General features: G+C 41.1%; 2 protein-coding genes and 1 long non-coding RNA gene across 5 annotated transcripts in view; 1 reads left to right on the top strand and 2 right to left on the bottom strand.

The window, feature by feature from the left end:
• Positions 1-19,817, bottom strand: part of LOC122647682 — a 68,966-nt gene that overhangs the window by 40,042 nt on the left and 9,107 nt on the right. The gene's annotated exons all lie outside the window — the stretch shown is intronic.
• LOC122647724 lies at positions 22-337 on the top strand. Its single transcript, XR_006330954.1, has 2 exons — positions 22-180; positions 281-337. It is a non-coding gene; the product is annotated as an uncharacterized LOC122647724 (long non-coding RNA).
• On the bottom strand, positions 12,148-15,338 carry LOC122654487. The gene is made up of 7 exons (XM_043848603.1): positions 15,261-15,338; positions 14,062-14,973; positions 13,877-13,963; positions 13,201-13,491; positions 12,673-13,062; positions 12,410-12,589; positions 12,148-12,282 (listed from the first exon to the last, which is right to left on the bottom strand). Exons 1-7 carry the CDS (start codon positions 15,336-15,338, stop codon positions 12,148-12,150), a joined length of 2,073 nt encoding a protein of 690 aa, XP_043704538.1.

A 19,817-nucleotide genomic window follows, 5' to 3' on the forward strand; every position in this document is an offset into this window, starting at 1 on the left:
TTTGTACCTACTTTGTATGATATATTAATCCAATTTTTTTTATAATATTTATACTTTATAGTTCTTTGGTGGGATACACATGGAGGTGATGCTTTTGAGCTTTCAAGGATTGCACGGCGTTTACTGGGCCTTTGTTGTACCTCTTCTAGTTGTGAGCGCAACTGGAGCACATTTGATTTTGTAAGTATTTTGTGATTACATTTATTTTTTTTTATTTTTAGACTTTTAATTTTGTTATTAGTTTATAGAAGAATGACTTGGGATCCTCTATTGAATTCAGATTCACACCAAGAAGAGGAATAGACTAGAACATGAACGTTTGAATGATCTAGTCTATGTTCAATACAATCGCCGCCTTCAAGAAAGGTTTCGACAAAGGCGTGAAGAGAATAGAAATTATGATCCCCTATTGCTTGATGAGTTAGACTGGACCAGTGAGTGGATGGTTAGCCAACCAGTGGATGATTTAGTCCATCCCCAGGGTGATCTCACATGGGGCGTTGCTGATAGAGCAATGGGGGCATCTACATCATTTGAAGGCCAAAACCGAGCAAGGAGAGCTCAACCATCAACCTCTGGAGCAATCAACTCTTACGCACGTCGTAATCGAGGGATAGCCCAGACGGCTATTGTTGAAGATGATTCATGATCAGATGGAGATATGGTAGAAGAGGAAGATATGAATGACGACGAGGATGTCATAGATAATTTTCGAGAAAGGGCACGTGGTTCCATGGAACAACAACAAGAAGATCATGATCATCTACTAGCTGCTAATTTACTTGATGATGATTTTGATTAAATCATTTGACATATGTAGTTGGATATTATGGATATTTTGAGTCTTTGACATTGACACTTAACTTGACTCTTGAAGTCTTGAGTATTTGAGTATTTGACTGCTTAAACTAGGATATTTTGAGTCTTTCATATTCTTCATTTCTTCGTCTTATTTCCTTTTTCCCCCCTTCATTTGATTTATTTCTTCTTTCTTCTCTATTAATTGTTTTTAACAATTAGCATGCTTACTTGCATTGTTAATTTTCAGGATTGATACATGGAGTCATGGACAACACGAACATCCTGATTCTTGAGTCTTGACAGTTGACATATAACATCTCTTCAATTTTTTCATTTTCTTGGTACCATCCTGGTTAAGGTATGCTATGCAACTATGTCTTTTATGAAATGATGATAATAGCACATTTTTTATCTAGGACTTAGTGATTATTGATTAGTGATTAACTGATTACTAAATAAGAGAATGTTGATTAGTCATTTGTGATTTTGTGCTGTCTTTTAGTTTTTTAATTAATTTATGATGTTTGATTATTATGAATTTTTATGTGTCATGTATGATTTTTCATTTTGATGACTTGAGGTGGCTTAAATTTAATTTTTAATGATATAAGGTATGATACTGTGATGCATCATGCCATCATGTATTGACTATTGAGTGTTTGGGGGGAGGGGAGGGAGAAAACTAACACTAGACCGCCTTTACCACTTAGGCGGCCGCTCTACCGCCTAAGCGCTTACACAGGCCTCCACCACCTTGGAGGCTTGGACCGCCATGCCGCCGTAACAACTATATATTAGAGCCAATGGTGGCAGTACTGAGGATGGTTGATACAGAGAAGAAGCCTACCTTGGCCCACATTTATGCTACCATTCAAAAAATGAAGGAAATGGTTAGAGCTGCTATATCTCGAAGTGCAAAGTCCTACATTAACATCATTGATGAGCGGTGGGAGAAGCACTTGAGTCATCCATTGCATAAAGCTGGTGAGTTCAACATACTTTACACTTTAAATGTTAAAACTTTTTTACATTTACATATTCAAAACCTAAGGCATTAAGTCACTAACAAATTATATTTGTGGTGCCTACTTTAGCAGCATACTATTTGAATCCAAAGTATCAGTACTCCCATGATCTTGGGCTACAAACAGATTTGTTAGTAGGAGTTCAAGCTGTTATTGAGAAGTTGGAGCCCAATCCAAAGATACAAGCTACCTGCAATGATGAGGTGAGAGTATGGGACTTTGGTACTTTGGTAGTTAGTTTATGAATGTAATTACTAAATAGCAAATACTAATGCCTCTAACAATGTTTGAAATTTAAAATGAAAATAGATCAAATACTTCAGAGAGGCCTCTGCAAGTTTCGGTCGACAAACTGCAGTGGAGGGTAGACAAAAGTCGGACCCTGGTAGGTGGCATGATATTACATTTATGAATTATAATTTTATCCCTTTAGAATGTACATATTCTTAATATTCTATATTTGTAATGCAGCCGACTGGTGGGTACTTTATGGTACAAGTTCACCCAACCTGAGGAAGGTAGCAGTGAGAATGCTCTCACAAACTTGTTCATCCTCTAGATGCGAGCGCAACTGGAGTACATTCTCATTGACATAGTTGTCAAGGCGTCGCCTAGGCGGCACCTTAGCGACGCCTAGGGGCCCAGGCGCTTTGTTCGACTTGGGCACCTTGGTCGCCTAGGCGGGCGCCTTGGCCGCCTTGTTCGCCTAGTTGGCGGCGCCTTGAATTGTGCCCCTCCCCACCGCCTTGGGTCGCCTAACCACCGTGACAACTATGCTCATTGATACATTTAAAGAGGCAGAACAGGTTGGGTAACGAACGACTGGAGCAGCTTGCGTATGTGCACTACAATATGATATTAAGGATGAGGCACATACGTGAAGGAATTGAAGCCAATAACAAAGAACCCATCAAACTATCCAACATTTTCCAGGAGGACTCTGATGATGATGAGGATCCCCTATTCCAGTGGGTGAGGGATCGTGGTACACCCAATATGGATCAGCTTGGGGGTAGGCCCGACCCCACCATTGCGTCTATAACCGGTACTAATGTTGAGGACTATATGTCGCAAGAGGGGCGTGCACATTCAGAATCACCGAGACCTTTTGAGGCTGCAGTAGGAAGTCCTGCTGATGATGATGATGATGATGATGGTGGTGATGGTGGTGGTGATGGTGATGGTGGTGGTGGTGGCATGCAGAGTGGTGGTTATTATGATGATCGTCATGAGGGGATGCACGAGCAGTGCCAGTATGATGTGGAAACGCAAGCGGACCCTGTGCGTTTCACAGGTGAGTCTCAGTTTACGAATGCCACTCAAGATCAAGACCATGGTAGCCACACTAAAACGTACAACAGAAAGAAGGGTCACAAACACTCACATGCACAAGATGATAACAATAGTATGAACACCATGCTTGCAAGTTTCGGAAGCATGAGTATAGATACTACTAGTGAGCATCAGTCTTGGCATTCATCTCAGCATCATCATGGCTATGAATATGGCCAGGAGAGCAATGGTTCTGAATATAGTGGCCATGGTCAGTTTGGGCAGTCAGCAGTTGAGTTTGACAATCACAGCACTGGGTCAGGTTTTGGGTACATATTCCCAGTCCCAAATCAGCCATACACGCCTCAAACTCAATATGACAGTAGCAGTGGATCTCACACCTCATAGCAACAGCCTCCCATGTACCCTAGGATAGGGGGTTTGTTATATGTTGATGACAACACTTATATGGAGGCTATGTCACACTATGTGCAACACTTCAGCAATTCTATGACATGGGAATTCTATGTGGATCAATATGGGGAAGAATTCATTACTCAATCACATTTTATGCAACAAATTCAGAGAAGATTGATGTAATGTACTCTTTATTTGAATGTTTTGATTGCTATGTACTAAATTGAATGTTTTGATAGCTAATTTGCTATGTATTACTCGTCGCCTACCAACCTATGGTCCAAAGTGAAACTCATATTTGGACTGGTTTATTGGGAAATCTACGCATGCCATTGTGTTTAAATGGCCTAAAATAAACTGAATACCAAGTTTCAAACCCAAAATATGTATAAAACCCACCGAGTTGGGGGTCCGAGTCCAAAAAAAAAAAATGCACAATCTCGGCGAGATCTCGACTCGTCTAGGTTTTCCAAGGGACCAAGATCCCACCGAGACCCGAGTTTTCGAACTATGGGTTCAGTTGGCATAATAGTACTACCATCGATATGCCCAGTAAGGCCATGGCCAGCAATGGCAAAGTATGCAGAGCGATACCATATTAGATAATTGCTCCCATCCAGTTTGATAGGATTAGGAAGAAGGTCACGGGTATCATTCCTACCATACCCATCAGCAGCAGAAGTGCCAGTAGAAACTTCAGAGCCATCCATATTTCAACAAAGAAACCCAAATCGCAGAGAAGGGCTGTTGTGAGTAAAAACCCAATAAATACTTCAAGAGAATGGCCAGAAATTGGTGGAGAGACCTTTGGTATGATAATAAGAGGTGTCCCCAAAAATCAGAAGCAACAGACAATCAAATCCCCTAGAGCGATTTTTTCAAGGTTTTGAAAAAAACCCTGATTGTGATGAGAACGATGTAGGGAAAGAAGCCTTCAAAAAACACTGGATGGAGCTGAAACTTGGCTCAAGTGTGGTTCTAGAAAGACCTGAGCACTCCTCCAAATATCAGCACCAAAAGATATCAACAGCTCCTAGATCGATATTTGTCAGGGTTTTGAGAAAACCCTGATTTTGGAGAAGAAATTGATCTAAGGAGGTCTTCAAAAAGGTTGGAGATAGGATCTTATCCCAAAAAAGGCCTGCTGCAGTTCTTGATCTTCAGTAATGGAGATTGGTTCCTTGTAGTTGATATGGAATCAATCCAAAAAATTGAAGCTTCAAATATCACAGCCAAGGTGCAGGATCCTATCGAGCAGAATTATGTAGCATTGAAAGAGGTGATGAAGGGCAGCAGCTGGATCTATTGATCACCCCATCAATGCTGCCCTATAGGAGAATAAAAAGCAAAAGAAGAAAAGAGAGATGAGGAGAGGAGATCGAGAGAGAGAAGAGAAAGAAAAAGCTGAAAATCAAAGGGAGGGGATACCCTAATTCGAAACCTGTTCTGATGCTATGTTAACAGATTCAGAATTAGAATAAGGCTTGCATGGTCTAAGGTAGACCCCAAGCAATGTATTTATAATAAGGAGTCAAAATTACAAGGACATATTTGCCCCTATCATAGCCGACATGGTTGTACACATAATAAAAAGAAGAAAATGTCCAGAATACCCCCACGGTATTCTTGCCCATACTACAATTCAACATCTATTGTCCAACTTCTCTTCTTCTCCCTCAATCTCTCCCTCTTTAGTAAATGTTTCTATATTCATTTACTTGAGATATTATTCATGAATAAGCAAATACCCCCCTATTTGAATCCAATAAAAATAGTTAAAAAATAAAATTCCAAAAGTATAAAAAGTCAACTCCCCAATTCAAGAACAAAAACTAGATTTTCAGCAGTATATGAAGTTTCCAACTTTCTAATGTTGGGGTTTTTCTCAAATCTAAAAATTTCATAAATCTTAATATGGTAAAACATTGCTAAAAAAACAAAAGAGCGGTAAATATTCATTTGTTTTGATATCTAAAAAAATATTTTCATTTAGAGCGACTTTGACAGTAGTCGCGCACACCAAATAAGGTTTGACCGGAATATAATTCCTTCAATATAAATCAGATATAAGCAATCTTGGATTTGTTGGAAAGCTGGTTTTGTGCTCTACCAAAGGTAAAAATAAAATTATATGACCAGTCAAACTTCTTAGAGAACAAGAACATTTCTCTAAATCGAGAGCAATTTAATTACTTATTGATAAGATCATATTTTCTAAGAACAATATAAACCAAATGTGAGACTAGTTATACCATGACAATAACCAATTCCAAGAATAGTATAAACCAACTGTAAGTTTTAATTGTTTCTGAAAACTTTGAGAATTGTGACTTGTGTCTATGAGACACAACCCACCTTTATTTATAATAATAAGAATGAGAGTACAAAGATAGTAAAGCCCCTAGGGCAACACAACATAAAACCCTAAGGACAATTCTACCCTTATACCCCGTATTGCAACACTCCCCCTCAAGTTGGAGCATGGATATCACACATGCCAACTTGCATACAAGAGGATAAAAACCTTGCTACTTAACCCCTTTGTGAAGATATCAGCCAATTGGTCACCAGACTTGACAAAGGCAATGCAAATCAGCCCTTGTTCCAGCTTCTCTTTGATGAAATGACGATCAATCTCCACATGTTTGGTGCGGTCATGCTAAACTGGGTTAGGGGCAACGCTAATAGCCGACTTGTTGTCACAGACTCATAGTACAACAGCATAGGTAATGAAGTAGGAAGAGCCAAGTCTTTCAACAGTCCCTAAAGCCACATCAATTCACAAATTCCATGGGACATTGCAAAAACTCAGCTTCAGCACTAGAACGAGCAACAACAGTCTGTTTCTTGCTTCGCCATGTGACCAAATTACCTCCAACAAAGGTGCAATTACCAGAAGTGGCCGGCGATCATCAGGAGAACTACCCCAATCAAAGTCAGTAAAAGCCTCCACTCGCAAATGATCATGTGGAGAGAACAGAATTCCTTTTCCTGGGGCAGCCTTCAAATACCGTAGGATACGTACCACAGCCTCCCAATGAGAAGTATATGGGTCATGCATGTACTGGCTAACCATACTGACTGCAAATGCGATGTCTGGCCGAGTATGGGAAAGGTAAATCAGCTTCCCAACGAATCTTTGATATTTCCCTTTGTCCACAGGGTCACCTGTTTTACTAGAGAGACGGGCATTTGCTCCAAGAGGGGTATCGGACGGCTTACACTCTAACATGCCAATCTCATACAACAAGTCCAAGGTGTAGAAGTCGATTTATGTAAGGGGGAGGGAATCATGAATTAGAGTCAGCATTAATTCACGATTCCCAAGTAGGGGTGTTTTGTTCCTTTCTTTGGTTTTAGTGTTAAAACCTATAAATATTAATTGATTTGGGAGCGGTCAGGTTTTACGGCTGCAACTCCCAACTTGTGCAGCAATTCTTCTCTTCTTCCTCTATTCTTCTTCCTTCTTTCTATTTCTGTTCATTATTATTTCATGGTATAAGAGCAAGGTTTGTAGGAGTCGATCTAACATCCGCGGACCTTCTCTATTCCCTTCGATTTGATAAAGACAAGGTTGCGGTATTGAAGACTTAAGGTTTTGAGGGTTTTCGTGATCATACCTTGAAGGGGATGCAGCACCCTATGCTGCGATTTTGGGGAACTGTTTGAGACTAGTTCATGTCTATATAAAAGAACTAGGTCTCGTTTTTTGGTGTGTGTGAGGGTTGAGATCGATTCAGGTTTTTTTGCGATTTAGAGATTGATTTCAGTCCTTTTCCTGAATCAATTTATTGGTGGCTATCGGCTTTGCTGGCTGGTGCATTGATTTCACTAAGAAATCATTTTCAGAATTTTTTCGTGATTGTTGCAGATTGAGACTCCTTGCTGGTTCATCGGTTTCATCAGGAAATCGATTCCTTTGTGAAGATTCGACTTGATTAATAGAAAATGGGTGAAACAAAGACCACTGTGACTGAACTGGCATCATTTTCTCATCGCATTACTGAAAGGAAACTTGAAGGAATCTCTAACTTTCAGCAATGGAAGAAGGTGGTTCGATTGGCCTTGACTAGGCGTGATCAACAGGATCACTTGACAAAAATGAAACCTAACGGTGACACAACATGGGATACTGTGGATGCAAGGATATTGAGTCAGATGTTGAATTCGATGGATAACCAAATTGCAGACCTGGTTACTCACATTGACACGATAAAGGATTTATCGGAGTATTTGAATGTCCTCTACTCTGGGAAGGACAAATTGTTTCGAATCTATGATCTGTCCCAAGCTTTTTATAAAGTGGATCAGAAGGTCCTGACTGTTACTCAATATTTTGCTGAATTCAAGCACCTGTATGAGGAGCTGAATTCCATTCTTCCTATCACTTCTGATGTACAAGAGATGCAGAGACAGCAAGAGCAACTTCCTGTTATGGTATTTTTAGGTGGACTTCGTAAAGAGTTTAAGCCAGTATGGTCTCAAATCCTCGGTGGTGATAGGGTCACCACACTTCCAGAGGCATTTTCTCAAGTTTTACGAGTTTCCCGTGAGAGCAGCCAAGATTCCACCAATGGTGGTGACAGTTTGGCACTTGTAGCCTTTCCAAACCGTGGGTCCACTGGTGGGACAAGTAATGGTGGTCGTGGTCGTGGTCGTGGGCCAGGGAATGGTAAAGCCCCCATTTCTGGTAATTCAGAGACTTCAAGACAGGTGCGCACTTGTCATCATTGTGGCAAAGCTGGTCACATTCAGCGTTGTTGCTCGAAGCTTCATGGTAAACCACCTCAGTTTGCAAATTCAGCCAGCAGTAATCCGATGGTTCCTCCTCCTTCCAAGCTTGAGGGTAAAACAGTAACCATGTCTGATGAAGATTATGAGCAATTCGCTCAGTTTCAGAATTCGCAATCATCTTAGTTCTCCACCGCTACACTGGTTCAGCCAGGTAATGCTATTGCATGCCTTTCATCTACTTCTCGTCTCTGGATCATTGATTCAGGTGCTTCGGATCATATGACTGGAAATCCAGGTATTTTTTCTTCGTTTCGTGAGTCTTCCTCCAATGTTGTGTTAGCCGATGGGTCTCTTGCTAAAGTTCGGGGTGCAGGCACTATGCATGTTACCCCTTCTTTGTCGTTGTCCTCTGTTTCTTATTTGCCCAAATTTCCTTTTAATTTATTGTCAGTTTGAAAATTCACCAAAGCTCACAATTGTTCTGTCACCTTTTTCCCTGATCATTGTGAGTTTTAGGATCTCAAATCGAGGAAGATGATTGGTAGAGGTCAAGTATCTGGGGAACTATATCTACTTGAAGACACTTCAACAGTGGCATGTTCGAATGTGGCACTTCCTCATCAAATCCATTGTCGTTTGGGTCATCCTTCATTGTGGAGTTTGAAAATTTTAGATAGTAGGTTTCAGTCATTGTCGAGTTTGCATTGTGAGTCTTGTCAGTTTGGGAAACTTCACCGTGTGAGTTATCCCCCTCGAGTCAATAAACGGGCTGTTCAACCCTTTTCTTTAGTTCATTCAGATGCGTGGGGTCCTTGTCCTGTTACTTCTACGCTAGGTTTGCGTTACTTTGTCACTTTTGTGGATGACTTTTCCAGAGTTACCTGGATTTATTTAATGAAAGATAATTCTAAGTTATTTTCCATTTTCTATACCTTTGTACTTGAAATTCAGAATCAATTTACTACATCATTGAAAATTCTTCGTAGTGACAATGCAAAAGAGTATTTCTCTGCTCCATTTAATGAGTTTATGATTCAACATGGGATCATTCATCAGTCCTCCTATGCGAATACACCTCAACAAAATGGTGTAGCTGAAAGGAAGAACAGACAGTAGATGGAAGTCACTCGCTCTCTTTTATTTGAGATGAAAGTGGCTAAAATCTTTTGGGCTGATGCAATTTTGACTGTGTGTTATCTTATTAACCGCATGCCTTCTTCAGTTTTAAATAGTGGTATTCCGTATGCTTTGTTGTTCCCTTCATAACCTTTGTTTGTATTACCACCACGGGTGTTTGGGAGTGTTTGTTTTATTCGGGATCATCGTCCTAGTCGCTCTAAGTTGGATCCCAGAGCTCTTAAATATCTTTTTGTGGGGTATTCTAAAACTCAAAAAGGGTTACCGTTGTTATTCATTTTCTTTAAGGAAATACTTTGTTACATCTGATGTATCTTTCTTTGAATCCACTCTGTTTGTTGAGTCCTCGCTGCCCATGTCGGAGTTGGACGATGATCTGCCTCTTTATGTTGTCGACACTTCATCTTTTATGCAGGATCCTTTGCCCGTTGTGCCACCTCCAACAAAACCACTTACTATGTTTCACCGTCGCTCATCTGATGAGCCGACCCATCGCATTACACCTTTTGAGCAATACAACACCTGGTTGGCAACCTCTACCACGTCTTCATTGCCTCCAAATCCTCCTCAAGGTAATTCCTTGTCTTCTACTGTTCCTGCTATTCCTGATCTAAATGTTCCTATTACTACTCGTAAGGGGCTTCGGAGTTGTACCAAACATCCTATAGATCACTTTGTGTCCTATGCTGGTTTGTCCTCTACTTTTGTTGCTTGATTGTCTACTATTGATCGTTATCCTATTCCTAAGTCTGTGGCAGAAGCCTTGGCTAACCCTGGGTGGAGGGATGCAATGACTGAGGAATTATCTACACTACGGGAAAATCAGACATGGGACCTTGTTTCTTTACCCTCTGGTAAGTCTGCCATTGGTTGTCGATGGATATTTGTAGTGAAAGTTAATCCTGATGGGTCTGTGGCTCGGTTGAAGGCCCGTCTTCTTGCTAAGGGCTATGCCCAGGTCTATGGTGTAGACTATCTGGATACTTTCTCTGCGGTTGCAAAACTTACTTCTGTTCGCATTTTAATTTCTTTGGCTACTACACATCATCAGCCTTTGTTTCAATTGGACGTCAAGAATTCGTTCTTGCATGGTGATCTCCATGAGGAGGTGTATATGGAACAACCTCCTGGGTTTGTTGCTCAGGGGGCGTCTGGTAAGGTGTGTAAGTTGAAGAAATCATTGTATGGGCTAAAACAGTCGCCGCGGGCGTGGTTTGGCCGTTTTACAGATGTTATGTTGGAATTTGGTTTAACTCGGTCTAAGAGTGATCACTCAGTGTTTTTCAGGCATTCTGATGCAGGAAGGATATTTTTGGTAGTCTATGTAGATGACACTGTTATCACGGGAGATGATTCTTCAAGTATTGAGTGCTTGAAGACACATTTGGGACAGCAATTTCAGACTAAGGACCTGGGACAACTGAAGTATTTCTTGGGTATTGAGGTAGCTCAATCAAGAAAAGGGATTTTGCTCTCACAGCAAAAGTACGTTCTTGACTTGCTCTCTGAGACAGGGTTACTGGAATCTAGACCTTTGGATACTCCTATGGATCCTAATTTGAAACTTATGACAGAGGATGGTGATGTCCTGGATGATCCAGAGAAGTATTGAAGGCTTGTAGGGAAGCTCAACTATTTGACTGTGACTAAACCTGACATCTCTTTTCCTGTCAGTGTACTGAGTCAGTTTATGTCCGCCCCTCGGACAGCTCATTGGGATGCAGTTATAAGGGTATTACGATATATTAAGAAGGATCCAGAGCGTGGTCTCTTATATTCTAATCATGGCCATAGAAGAATTGATGGCTTCACTGATGTTGATTGGGCAAGATCTCCAGTTGATCGAAGGTCTACTTCAGGCTATTGTGTGTTTGTTGGAGGGAACCTTGTTTCATGGAAGACCAAGAAACAGACCGTGGTAGCTCGGTCCAGTGCAAAGTCAGAATATCAGGCTATAGCACATGGCACTTGTGAGTTAATGTGGATTAAACAATTGATGATTGAACTTGGGTTTGGTGATGATTCTCCTATGTTATTGTGGTGTGATAGTCAGCTGCTATTCATATCTCTGAGAATCCTGTGTTTCATGAGAGAACGAAACACATTGAGATTGATTGCCTCTTTGTTCGTGAGAAGTTGCAACAAGGAATTATTTCTCCTCGTCATGTTTGTACTGAGGAGCAACTTGCTGATTTGTTTACAAAGTCTTTGGGGAGTGTGAGAGTGAATTATATTTGTAACAAGCTGGGCATGATTAACATCTATGCTCCAGCTTGAGGGGGAGTGTTAGAAGTCGATTTATGTAAGGGGGAGGGAATCATGAATTAGAGTTAGCGCTAATTCACGATGCCCAAGTAGGGGTGTTTTGGTCCTTTCTTTGGTTTTTGTGTTAAAAACTATAAATATTAATTGATTTGGGAGCAGTCAGGTTTTACGGCTGCAACTCCCAACTTCTGCACCAATTCTTCTCTTCTTCCTCTCTTCTTCTTCTTCCTTCTTTCTATTTCTATTAATTATTATTTCACCAAGAAAAAATCGTAATGGGCAAAGATCTTTGATTTCAAACTCCTTCGCAAGATGTAATTTTAGACGAGCAATTTCTTCAGTGTCGCTGAACGTGACAACAATATCATCCACATAGACAATAAATAGCAATCTTGGTTCCAGATTTCTTGATAAAAAGGATGTGATCAGCATTACTCTAGGTGTAGCCGAACTTAACCATAGCACTGTGAAATCTGTCGAACCAAGCCCTGGAAGACTATTTTAAACCATACAAGGCAAGTTTTAGCTTGCCCACCTTCCCATGAGTCTCCTGAGTGGCAAAACCAAAAGGGATATCCAGATATACTTCTTCCTCCAACTCCCCATGGAGAAAAGCATTCTTCACATCTAACTATTGCAACTCCCAACCAAGATTGACAACACATGACAAAATAATACGTATCGTGTTCATCTTTGCAACAGGAAGCAAAGGTTTCTTCATAGTCAAGACCATAGGTTTGGGTATATCCCCTGGCAACCAATCTGGCTTTGTATCTATCCACAGTACCATCTGAAATCTGTTTGACAGCAAACACCCACTTGCAACTGACTGTTTTTTTCTGGGAAGGAAGAACTACTAAGTCCCAGGTGTCCTTTTTCTCAAGAGTATGCATTTCCTCCATCATAGCTGCCTTCCACTTTAGATCTTGAAGAGCCTTCTGCCAGCTTTTAGGAAGGGAAACAGAGGACAAAGAAGTAACAAAGGCACGATATAAAGAGGATGTTGCGTACAAGTTCTAACCCCCTTACGGACAGCAATGGGAAAATCTAAAGAGGGATCTGAAATAATGGGAGATGGTGATGGATCCAATATAGGAGGAGCCGGTGGATCTGGAGCAGTTGTAGTGGTCTCTATTTGCATCCCACGAGTACCTTGACGAGTGTAGGTTTGAACAATGGGTGGAACAACAACAGGTTGAGTTTCCCTTTGAATGGGAATGGGACACTCCCCCTGAACTGAAGGCATGAGAAGAGAAGGCAGAGGCATATCAGGCATATGAGGCATATCGGCACTAACTAAATCACCCCCTTGACAAGATGCCACAGCATAATAAGGAACATCTTCATTGAAAACAACATCCATAGTCTCATACATATGGTGGGAAGGTGGATGATAGCAGCGGAAGCCCTTCTGAGTAGGAGAGTAACCAACAAAAATGCATTTCAAACCTCACGGCTCCAACTTACTAGGTTGCTGATGGTTCCAGGCATAACAAACACATCCAAAAACTTTGGGTCGAATAATAAAAGAGGTGGAGCCTTGGAGAACCTGAATAGGAGAGCGAAATTGGAGAACCCAAGTAGGCATTTGGTTGATTAAGTATGCAGCAATCAAAACAGCCTCACTCCAAAAATGGGATGGGACATTCATCTCAAAAAGTAGGGCGTGAGCTACTTCCAATAAGTGGCAGTTCTTGCATTCAGCCACCCCATTCTGAGCAGGTGTGTCTACACAACTGGTTTGATGGAGAATGCCTTGAGAAGCAAAATATGCTTGAAATGCCCCATCATAATATTCCCTACCGTTATCACTTCGGAGAATTTTAATCTGGGCATTAAACTGGGTACGAACAAAGGTATGAAAGGATTGAAAACAGTAAAAACCCTCACTTTTATGGTGCATCAATTATAGCCAAGTGCAACGAGTATGGCAATCAACAAAAGAAACAAACCATGTATAACCAGAAATAGAAGAACATTGAGCAAGGCCCCACACATCTGAATGAATTAACATAAAAAGAGAAGGACTTGTATAATTCAAACTAGAGTAAGAAGAACGAGTTTGCTTGGCTAAAACGCAAGCATCATAAAAAAATCATTAAGATTACAACTGGAAAATAACTTAGGAAAGGTTTTAACTAAAGTGTCCATAGGAGGGTGTCCTAAATGTCGATGCCAAAGTAATAAATCAGGAGGTACATCAGAATCAGCAACAGTAGGATGACATGGCGAAGAGAAGAAGGGGCTGCATCAAGCAAATTGAGACCACCATCAGCTTTACCAGAGCCAATCGTTTCCCCTGTTACCAGATCCTAGAAAAGACAGTGAGGGGGAAAAAAAAAGTCACTTTACAATTAAGGTTGGAAGTGAGACGACTAATACAAAGGAGGTTTGTAGTAAAATTAGGAACATGTAAAATAGAATTTAATGACAAGGTGGGAGAGCATGTGATGGAACCCTTCCCAAAAATAGAGGAAAGGGAACCATCAGCAATGCGAACTTTATCCTCACCAGAACATGGGGAATATGTAGAGAAAAAATTTGCCTTAACAGTCATGTGGTCCGAGGCACCGGAGTCAAGAATCCAGTATTGGGAAAGGGTAGAGGCACAAAGACCAGCAAAAGAAATACCTAGGGTTGCAGAGTCCGAAGGTACCAAGGTGGAAGAAGAAGCGGAACTGGCAAGGCCGATGGAGTCCAACTTGGTTACTAAATGGTGCAGAAGCTTGGAAAGCTCATCCGGAGGAGGGGAAGGAGCAGCACCTATAGTAGGATCGGTTACAATGGCCTTGGTATGATGTGCTGAAGGTTTCCCATGACCACGGCCCTTGGTAGAAGTGGTAGTAGGGCGCCCATGAAGCTTCCAACAGAATTCTTTGGTGTGTCTTTCTTTCCCACAATAATCACATTTAATAGGTTCCTTGTCAGAACAATCACTAGGGCGAGAAGAACCACCTTTGGATTGCACAGGAGTACCAGACAGAAGAGCCGATCTATCTTGGGAAGAAGGGGGTAGCATAGCAGAGTGATGGCTGTACTCAAGTTGAATCAGGGAATAAGCCTGTTCCAGAGTTGGGAAGGGGTCCCTGCTAAGAACTTGGGCACGAAGCTGATCATACTCCACATTAAGCCCAGCAAGAAAATCATACACCCTGAATTTATCTTCTCGTTTCTTGAACTTGATCACATCTTCAGGGGTAGAGGCCTGGAAAGTATCATACAAATCCAACTCCTGCCACAGGCTGCGCAACTCAAAGTAATAGTGAGAAAGGATGAGTTCCTTCTGCTTGGTCTCATGAAGTTTCTTCCATAATTCATAGACCTAAGCATCATTCCCAACCTGAGAATAAGTCTCTTAAGCAGCCTTCCAAATTTTTGCAGCCGTGTCTAAAAGGAGATAACCACGAGCAAGTTGTGGTGGCATGCTGGAAAGCAATAAGACATCACTAGGGAGTTGGGAGAACTCCACTTGTCTTGTTCAGGATCTGCAGTTAGGGGTTTCTCTTTTGTGCCAGTGAGGTAACCCACATACCCGTGGGAGTCGATGTTGAGATAACAAGATCTGGACCACATCAAATAATTGCTACCATCCAACCAAACGACACACACAGGGAAAGTGGGGAAGCCGTCATGAAAGCCACGGACTTGCCCTTCCAAACCACATATAGCAGAAGAAGAATCCAACATCGTAACAAAAGACGGGAAAAAACTCAGATCAGAAAGGGAAAAAATATTAGATCATCAACATATCCAAAAAACTTCGCAAAAAACAGGGATCACAGCCGTATTAGCGCATGGAGAACGGATGTAGACGAACAGAAAGGAGGGATAAAAACCCTCGATGATGAGAAAAGCACCACCGAGGGGTGGCGGAGAAAGGGAGTCGCGACTCCCTGCCTCGGTGACGCTAGAAGGGAAACCAATAGAGAGGGAGGCACAAAGGAGGTGGCGGCGGTGGTGAGATGGAGGGCCGATGGCGGTGGTAGGTGGTGGCAGTTCTAGGTAAAGAAAGAAAGAAAGAAGAGGAGAGAGAGTGACGGCAGCAGCAGGAATCCCTAAGTCGATTCTCCCTTCTCTGATACCATGAAGACTTTGGGAATTGTGACTTGTGTCTATGAGACACAGCCCACCTTTATTTATAATAATAAGAATGAGAGTACAAAGACAGTAAAGCCCCTAGGGCAACACAACATAAAACTCTAAGGACAATTCTACCCTTATACCCCATATTACTATAGTTTCAAACTTCCAATAGCTTGCTTCTTCAGTTCTGTTGTCTTCTAGTTCTATGTTGATTTTTGATGACTCAATGTGGCTTAATATTGATTTTTGATGACTTGATGTGACTTAATGTTGATTTTTTATGCCTTCATGTGGCTTAATGTTGATTTTTTATGACTTGATGTGGCTTAATGTTGATTTTTTATGATATAAGGTATATTGTACCATACTAAATAACGTTAGAAAAGAGTGGAAATAAAAAAACAACACTTGGCCGCCTTGGTTGCCTAGGCGGGTGCCTTGTCGCCTAAGCGCTTAGCTTGCCACCTTGACAACTATGTTACAGATTCTAGGTTTGTCACAAACTGCAAACCGATAATATCACAACCCTTTATCCCCAATTTGTAGCAAGCCTGCATACTTAAGCACCCATAAACTCCAGACAAAAAAAACCAAGCTTTGTGGTTCAAGCTATGGAGGTTATACTTAGTTTTAATGTTTTTCTGTAAGCTAAGAGGTCAATACATGAGGAATCCTGCCACTAATATATTAGAAGATAACCTAGTTCTGGCTTGAAGAAGGAAACCCTAGTTAATAGAGGAAGAAGAGGAACTAGGGTTTCACATACGGGTTTCGATGAAAGCTGAAATAGTGTCTGAAGATCATACCTGAAGTTGGGTGTGCATCGATTGCAGAATCTTGCTGCTATTGTTGTCGTTTACTGCTTCTGCTATGATCGATTTTCCGTTGAGTAATCGATTTACCGCCAGAAGGTTTGTTAAGGAATATCGATTTGCTGCTGAAATTCCAGGCTTTATCTCTGCTGGGCGGTATTACCAGAACCAAGAAGAAGCATGCTGAATCTTTAATCCTTGTCGATTGGTTCTTAGATCTGGGTTGAAGGGTGCCTACCCATAGACGGCTCAAGTCTTTGAAGATTTCCTTCGAAACTTTCCTTTAGTTGTGAGAGTCAAAGCCTGCAACTGAACTGCTACAACTTCTACCGCCTGCTGCAGCTCCAGTCCTTCAATCTCAGAAACTGGTGGTCGATTGGAGCTCTGTTTGGGTGCAATCCAGAGGTATTTCCATCACCTACTTACCGTTAAAACCCTAGGATAAACAGAGCATCCCCAAAGGAGTTCTTTCCTTCAGAAACCTGTTGGGTTTTCCATCTCTGGTTTGTGCTAGAGGTAGGAGACGACCTCTTCAACTTCCCCTTTCCAAGAATTTTCTTTTTTCTACTTTTATTACCCCACTTTCCAATTTTACCCTTCCATAATGTCAATAACCCCTTCTATCCTTTAATTTGTTTTCTTCCAAGTTAGTCCTAAATCTATAAATTAATTCCCATTATGTCCCACTGCTTCTTCAATTACCCATAGCCCCTTTGCAAATTCTGGTTTATTATCAGATTGCCACTCCTCCCTTAAATTTGGCCTTGCTTATGCATATATATGGATTTCACTTAAATTACAGTTCTGCCATTACCTCTTGTTATTCCTATTGTATACTTGGATGGGTCCATCCCGAACGAAATTGGGTATTTTGACCCGGGTTCCACATCAATTGGAGATTGCATGATGTTATAACAGAATTGCCATTGGGTATACATATATGCCATATTATTGCTTTTGTGGGCCCAGATCACATCAATTTGTTTTTTGGCAAATTGGTACTTAAATGATATTGAGGTTGGAGTTTGTTTTGAGGGGGAGATTGGAAATTATTGAGATATTGGTCATATACCAAACTGCCATTGCCCTTTTAATTTCAACATTTCTTTAAAATTCTTGAAGTATAGTTGCCCAGGTGGGCCCCAAACACATGTGGGATTTGTACTTCTTTGAAGGTTGGACCTTGCATGGTGGTTGTTGGCTCCAGTGAAGGGAGGTTAGAAACTAATTTTGTGATTTTTATATCTACGGTTGTTATTTGCGGTGCTCTTGTTTATGGAATTTTTTTGTGATGCCCATGCTTTGCAATGTTGATTATTGGCTACTGTTTGTTCACGTGTACTGCTAGTCTGCTACACGTGAGGGGGAGATTGGAATTGGATATTATTATTTGCATATCTGCTCTGCACAAGTCTTCAATTGGAGAGTCTTACCTTTCTCAAAAATATTTCGGTGAAGATTTCTCAAGATTTATTTCAGTGAAGATTTTTACTTTTGAAGGGAAACTTTAAAGTTGCTGCCCTCCATCTTTTAAGCATGCTATGGTGTTTTTTGAAGATTGACAAGAAAATTCCATTTTGTGCGATTGAATTGATTCTTACTTTGAAGATCGAGTTCTTTCCTTATATTGAAGATCGAGTCTTCTCTTATTAGAAATCAAGTTCCGCAATTATTGGAGAACATCTGTCATCGTTACCTATCTACTGTTTTTGGATTGCGGTTGATGTTATCTATCGTCCAATGCTTGGGCTGATATTTCTATTGGTTTTATCGGAGTTTCCTCTGTGCTCACTGAAGTCTACAACTACTATTCAAGATTGGTGTTGAGTTTGATTTTCTATTCTTTTTAGTCCAAGCTGGAGCCTTTCTTTTGATATCTGAATACTCCAGCTTGAGGGGGAGTGTTGAGAAGTGTACCACGATAAGGGGAGTATCCCTATTGTGGTTGAGTCCATTATGGTTTCCTTTATTGTTTTATGTCTTTAATTGTTAGGAGTTAAGACTTAGGAGTCAATTTCCTAGTTTAAGTTAGCTACCTATTTTAGATTAGGTTTAGTTTCCTTTTCCTTTTATGATTGTAATGGTTTTATTATAAATAAGATACTTGAGGGAGGAAGCAAAAAAAGACATACGGCTCCTCCCCTTGCAGCTACTCTTCTCCTCTTCTTTCTTCTCTCTTTTCTCCTCTATAAGGTTATTGGTTACAGGTCCTAGGTCATCTACATGGTATCAGAGCTAGGCAACTAGTGATTGATTCTCTCCAAGATTGCCGTTTTGAGAGTCGTTTAGGGTTTCTTGTTTTTAGAAAGAAACCCTAGTTCATCGAAGAAGAAGAAGAAGAACTAGGGTTTCGTACATTGAGTTGCTGATTTGATTTGCTCAGGTTCTGATCTGCCTTTTTGGAGATCTATTTTCTGCAGTGTGTTTTTTTGGAATCGATTGCTGTTCTGTTTGAAGATTCCTTGGAGATCGATCAAGGTTATTATTGGGAACAGCTCTTTTTCCTGGCCAGTTTCAGATCTGGTTCTTGTTTGCCGCTGTTTTTATTCGAGGAGTTTTATTCCTTGTTGGGTATATGATACGCTGCTGCTACTACGATACCACTGCTACTGCCAGATTCAGTTGCAGTTTTTTTTTCTTCTCCATCTTGCAGGGGTTTCCAATCTGGTTTTTGGAAGAACAGACATCGATTTGCTGAATTGATCTGTTGGAACTTTTGATTTTGCTGCTTCCCCAACTCTTCCCTACTTTACCGTACCGTCGGTTTCTCGGTTCGACTAGATCCTCTCCTCCTGAGAAGCAAGTGAACAGAGAAGAAGTTGTTCTTCGATATCTGGTTTCCAGGGTTGATTATTGCTGTGGGAAATTTTATTTGGATTGATTCATCAATTGTCGCTGCTGTTGTTTACTTCGATTGCTATCGAAGGTTTGTTTGTGGAATTAAATTCTGGTTTGCTGCTGAATCGATTTGATGCTATGGTTGCTATCGGTTGATCTTGTTCGATTGCTAAAAGTTCTTCGTTTGCTGGCGGTTCCCCGATCTGGTTTAAATCGATTACTGCTAGGATTGAAGACGTGGTTGAGAATAAGACTAACTAGTTTCCTGCTGGGCTGGTTGCGGTGTTTTAGTGCTCTGGTTGTATAGTGTTTGCAGCAGCTGTGGTTTTCCTCTTCCCTTTGGACTACTTCTCTTCCTTGCGAGATTTTGCAGGGTTGCCGCTGCATCCACGACTACCGCCCCTAGTTTCGTGAAGGTGACGATGGGGTCTCG

This window comes from Telopea speciosissima, chromosome 1 (genome assembly GCF_018873765.1).
Source record: "Telopea speciosissima isolate NSW1024214 ecotype Mountain lineage chromosome 1, Tspe_v1, whole genome shotgun sequence".
NCBI lineage: Eukaryota > Viridiplantae > Streptophyta > Magnoliopsida > Proteales > Proteaceae > Telopea > Telopea speciosissima.